Source organism: Lycium barbarum, chromosome 7 (assembly GCF_019175385.1).
Source record: "Lycium barbarum isolate Lr01 chromosome 7, ASM1917538v2, whole genome shotgun sequence".
Lineage (NCBI taxonomy): Eukaryota > Viridiplantae > Streptophyta > Magnoliopsida > Solanales > Solanaceae > Lycium > Lycium barbarum.
In genome coordinates, this window is record NC_083343.1 from 81,253,216 (window position 1) to 81,258,896 (window position 5,681).

At 34.8% G+C, this 5,681-nt stretch overlaps 1 protein-coding gene across 1 annotated transcript; it reads left to right on the top strand.

Annotated features, from left to right (window-relative positions):
• The first annotated feature begins 3,096 nt into the window (after window positions 1-3,096).
• On the top strand, window positions 3,097-5,007 carry LOC132602301 (CBL-interacting serine/threonine-protein kinase 5-like). Its single transcript, XM_060315214.1, has one exon. The coding sequence runs from the start codon at window positions 3,376-3,378 to the stop codon at window positions 4,810-4,812; it is 1,437 nt and encodes a 478-aa protein (XP_060171197.1). The 5' UTR covers window positions 3,097-3,375; the 3' UTR covers window positions 4,813-5,007.
• The last annotated feature ends 674 nt before the right edge of the window (window positions 5,008-5,681 follow it).

Consider the following 5,681-nt stretch of genomic DNA (forward strand, 5'->3'; position numbering starts at 1 on the left):
ATACCCTAAGGGGTGCCCGGGTGGGCTAGCACCCGGTGCTCGTCGCGGCCCTCCGGTTGGGTCATGACAATAACTCATTGATGATTTCACAAGTTCAAAGAAGAAAGGGCTGGACTCTACATTCTAATTGATTTATTTTTTCACTTTATTAACAGTATCATTTGTATCATCATAGAGTGTATTATAAACTATGTGATCATCATTGAGTATTTAGTTCTTTCTTTAGTGTGTACATGCTTACTAGTAGTTGAGGTTTGTTTATGCCCCAATATGATTTGCAATGGCCTAGCTCATTGGTGGTTAACTTTCCACGTTTGCCTTGAGGGAGTTTACTCAATTTGGTTTTGAAGACAATAGCATCTGGTGAGAGTTTGGAGGTACTTAAGATAGCGTCATGCCAAGGCATTTGGATACTCCATCACCAATTGAGATAGTCTAGGTTCTATTTTTTTTTTTTTTTTTTTTGTTGCAAGTTCTAGTTAGGACTAATGTAAGACCTGGGCCCCTTACTTCTATCCTTCGAGGTTCATTTTTTTTTATATAAAGCTAGCCCTAGGCACTCTGCCTAACGGAATCGCTTATAAAAAATAAGGATATATACTAAATATTCTATATAAAAAAATAAAAAATAAAAAAAAGGAAAACAAATACAAGATTCTACGGTACAACGAAATAAATCAATTACAAAAAGAATTGATTTATTTCCTTATAAGCTTGCCGACAGTTTATCTAACACTCCCAACTTGTTGATAACAGTGTCATATATTTTAATCCACCCCCTCCCCCCCCCCCCCCCCCCCCCTCTTTTATGCTATTACTCATTTACGTAAAGATCTTGGTTGGAGCAGAACGTCCAGGATTAGTTCCAATAAGTACTGAATTTCTCTAATTTTTATTTCCAGTAATGTACGTATGGCTTCTTTTCAGACAAAAACAAACAAACAAACAAACTTTCTTACACATTAAAAAAACGCATGCATACATCCTAGTCTGTGTAAATTTAAGTAGATAAACTCTTCAATAACAATATGTTTGATACTTGCATATTTAGTGCTAGTAAAGAGCGTCTTGAATATTGATCTTGAGTTTGACCAAAACTGTTGTCTATTCAATACTAGTATAAACGACTTCTTGTTCTCTTTAATTGTTTGACCATCCACAAATGGTTCAAATCGAATATATTGAGAAGTAAGAGTGGAGTAACTATAATTTAAATTTTGATAATCAAGGTTTCTTATACAATTATATTGATTTACGGATGGATATATAAAAGAGTTAAGAGTAGTGGCCTACCACATATTATCAATTGTACTTGTTCTGCAACAAAGAACTTAGGGAAAGATTTCTTACAATACGCGCTGACATGTCTTGCAAGAACCAAAAAAAATTGTTAGAGCTTTTGCTTATTACGTGCCTGAATGTCGGTACTTCTGTGAATTCTTGTAATTATAAAAATTTGATGACTATTAAGTTTTCCCATATATTTTATTTCGCAGAGGAACAAGGATAGTAGACTAGGAGCCGCGTCATCTTTATTATCATGTCCTTTTCTTATCTATTTGAATAGCCTTCTTTTAAGAATTATGTCATTTTCTTATCCTCAATAAATTGATATTGTCAACAACCAAAAAAAGAAAAAAGAAAAAAAGATGATGAGCTAGAAATTAAAAGTAAAATCATTCTTTAATTGTACACTTGTTTGGTTCTCGTTGTTTTTATTTATTTATAGTTGAATTTAGAGTAACTAACCGCTTGGTCACACTCACATACACAACAAAAATATAATAATAATAATAATAATAATAATAATAATAATAATAATAATAATAATAATAATAATAATAATAATAATAACTTCTAATATCTGGAAAGGCCTCCTTATAGGATAGAGAGTATGCAAGGAAGGTATAAGTTGGGTAATTGTTGATTGAACATGGCGAAACAACAAATATTTGGCATGAAAAATGGCTACACTTGACAAAAGATCTTGGATCGCAAATTATTGGCATTTAAATAAAGGAGAACAAGAATCACTCATGAATCATAATATCCCATATTATTAACCAAAACTCGTGGAACCTCCAGAAGATTCCTTTTGATATTCCCATAGAGATGTAAGACATATTTCAAACATATATATCCCTACAATATGATAGACCGCTTTTATTGGGAACACTCGAAAACAGGCGTCTTTTTCTTAACTTACAATTGCCTGATCTATAATACAAGCGAGCCAAGATAAAATGAAATTTTTTATTTTTTTTTATTTTAAACATATACACTTCAAATAAAATCAAGTTACATTTCTGGCTTCTTAGTCAGATAGACTATACCAATGCTTAATGAACTCAAGATAGAAATATCACACTAGCCAAACATGCAAAACAGTAAAGATATATTCGCAACTGATGTTTGCATCAAACCAACCAAGTTACTTAATCATAACAATTAAGGATTAAATTGAGAATACACATCACTTAATTATGGTTAAGTAAATAAAGGTGTATAAAAGATCACATATGTCTTGTATTCATTTGGTATAACCAACTGAACGTTTCCTCATACAACCAAACAAAAGACAGTACAATAACTGATAATTCCGCAAAACTTAAAGCTATATGCCAAGTTATTAAAAATTGCTTGGGAGCACAAGCTTTTAGCTATTGAAATCAACATTCAGTCAATTGGAGTCATCAATATTTGGTACCTACTTGAGAGTATGGGGGGCCAAGGCTAGGCAATGCCTACAGGTAGAAAACCAAATAGCAGAATATAAATTTGTCGGAAAAAAAAAACTGCGTTGGAGTTTTAGATTTGCCCACGTAACCACAGACTCTAAAGTATACTACTACTATGATAAAACAATGAAGACTCTGTCTTTACAAAATTAGAGGTGACCCACGAAGTTTCATTATTAAAAAGAATAATTCAAAATTTATTGTCTGACTTTGAAAAACAGCACAGCATTGCGTAGATTACCCCAACTACACCATGCGCATGTTTATAAGATTTGGAAATGGTCTTTTTCAAATGTAATTGAACATTCCTTATATATTCTTATACCTCATTCTGTCTTTTCCCATATTCTTTTTTGTCTTTAGCCTTCTCCAAAAGGCATTTATACTTTCAACAAAATACAATATTAATCATTCTCTGATCAATGTCCTTTCCAAGTCCTAATTTCAGCTCTGGAATCCACAAAAATCATCAACAATACTTCTACCGAACTGACTTCTTTGATCATCAGCTTCTTCCAACTACTTCTCTTTCTCACTACAGGTGCAAAGAATTGATTCTCCTAATTCTATAGCCCATTATTTCAAAAAATAAAGTAATATTATTCCTGATTCAAAACATTAGCAAGATCTTGAAATCATGGAGAAGAAAATATTGTTCGGCAAATATGAAATGGGGAAACAATTAGGCAAAGGCACATTCGCTAAAGTTTTCCATGCAACAAACCTTGCCACAGGCGAAAACGTGGCGATCAAAGTGATCAAGAAAGAGATAGTGAAATCTCAAGCACTGATGGAGCAAATCAAGAGGGAAATCTCCGTTATGAGCCTTGTTCGCCACCCTAACATTGTCGAGCTCAAAGAAGTCATGGCAACAAAAACCAAGATCTTCATTGTCATGGAATACGTGAAGGGCGGCGAACTCTTTGCAAAAGTAGCCAAAGGGAGGCTCAAACAAGACGTGGCTCGAAAATATTTTCAGCAGTTGATTAGTGCTGTTGAATTTTGCCACAGTTGTGGTGTTTCTCATCGTGATCTAAAGCCAGAAAATCTCCTTCTTGATGAGAATGAGAATTTGAAGGTGACAGATTTTGGCCTTTCGGCTTTGCCAGAGCAATTACTCAACGATGGGCTTCTTTACACTCAGTGTGGAACTCCAGCCTATATTGCACCTGAGATAATAAGAAATAAAGGATATAATGGTGATAAGGCTGATATTTGGTCATGTGGAGTCATATTATATGTTCTTCTTGCAGGGTGTTTACCTTTTCGAGATGCTAACCTTGTGAATCTATATAGAAAGATTTTCAAAGCTGAATATAGGTTTCCTCCATGGTTATCTACAGAAATAAAACGTTTAATATCTAGAATATTAGTACCTAACCCACAAAAACGGATTAGTATAACAGGAATAATGAAAGACCCTTGGTTTAGAAAAGGTTTTAATAAAATGCCAAATGGGATTTCATCAATTGATCATGAACATGATACAATTTCCATGTTAGATAAGTTTGGAAGAGAGGAATATTTAAAGCATGGAGGGATGATGAAGTCACCATCCTCCCCAGCCTTATTGAATGCTTTTGAATTGATCTCATCAATGTCAGCGGGAGCCAATTTATCAAGCTTGTTTGAAAACAAGAAGAAGACGGAGTCCATTTTTACGTCGAGGTGTTCAGCCACAATCATCATGGCCAAGATTCAATTGATGGCCAATAAATTGAATTTTAGGGTTGCAAGAGTCAACAGTTCAACCTTGAGGCTACAAAGTCCCTTCGATGGTCGGAAAGGGCGGTTATTTGTGGCCATAGAGGTGTTCAAGGTGGCTCCAGAAGTGGCTGTGGTTAAGTTCTCAAAGATCTCAGGTGACTCACAAGAGTACACCAAGTTTTTTGAGGAGGAGGTAAGACCAAACTTGAAGGACATTGTTCTATCATGGCATGTTGAGGAAGTGTTAAGTGGTTGTGACAAGGAAGAGTGCAAAATACCCATGAAGTCATGTGCTAGTTGCAAGGATTTCAGCCAAAATAAGTCAGAAGAAATTGACATAACTGCCAATTTGTCATCCAGCGTGTGAAAAGAATATTGTTTATATAACTCATAAACACTTGGCTTGTATGTCATCTAAGTATTGTATATGTGTGACCTGTGGGTCATGGGTTCGAGCCGTGGAAGTAACTACTAATTCTTGCATTAGGGTCACTGTCAACATCACACACCTTGGGAAGCGACTCTTCCCCGAACCCTGCTAATGAATGTTTTACGCACTGGGCTGCCCTAAGTATTGTATATGTTGTGATAGGGAAGGGATAATAGATATCTTTTCATGGTGCTATATCCCCTTCATACATTTTATTTCCTTTCATTTTTTTGGTTTTGATTGAGATTTGGACTGCGATATTGTTTGTGATTTTTGAATGAGATTTATAAACAAAGGTAGGTTTTTAACTTGATTGTGATCAATCTCTCTGTCTCTCTTGTTCTTTAAAGTGACCACAAATGTTTAATTTAATATCAACGTATCAATAAGACAACATGTTATAACTTCAAGCAACTTATGCTTAATTTATGTTCGAACTTGGTTTAATTTCTGGAGGAGCGCTATATTTTAGCTGGGATTCATATAATATCATGTTGTTTCCGTTTGGATCATTGCAATCAATGTTGTTCCTATTGGGATCAGAACTATTTATCTCGCTCCTAGTTGAAACAAGATTCATCTCGCTCCCATTTAGAGCAAGAAGATCATATTAGCTCCCACTTGAAGCCGGATCACTTTTATTCGCATATGATGATAAAGAAGGTTGATTTTGATAAGAAACGGATTCATCATCATTCATAATCCTCCCACCCGAATGAAGTGATCCTAGTTGATCTGGGTCCTTATTAGGTTCATGAGTAAAGATAAGCTTAAACCTACTATCTCCCTCCATGGATAGATGTAAC

Coding starts and splice junctions, on each gene's coding strand:
- LOC132602301 (XM_060315214.1), top strand. CDS start 3,376: ATGGAGAAGAAAATATTGTTCGGCAAATATGAAATGGGGAAACAATTA.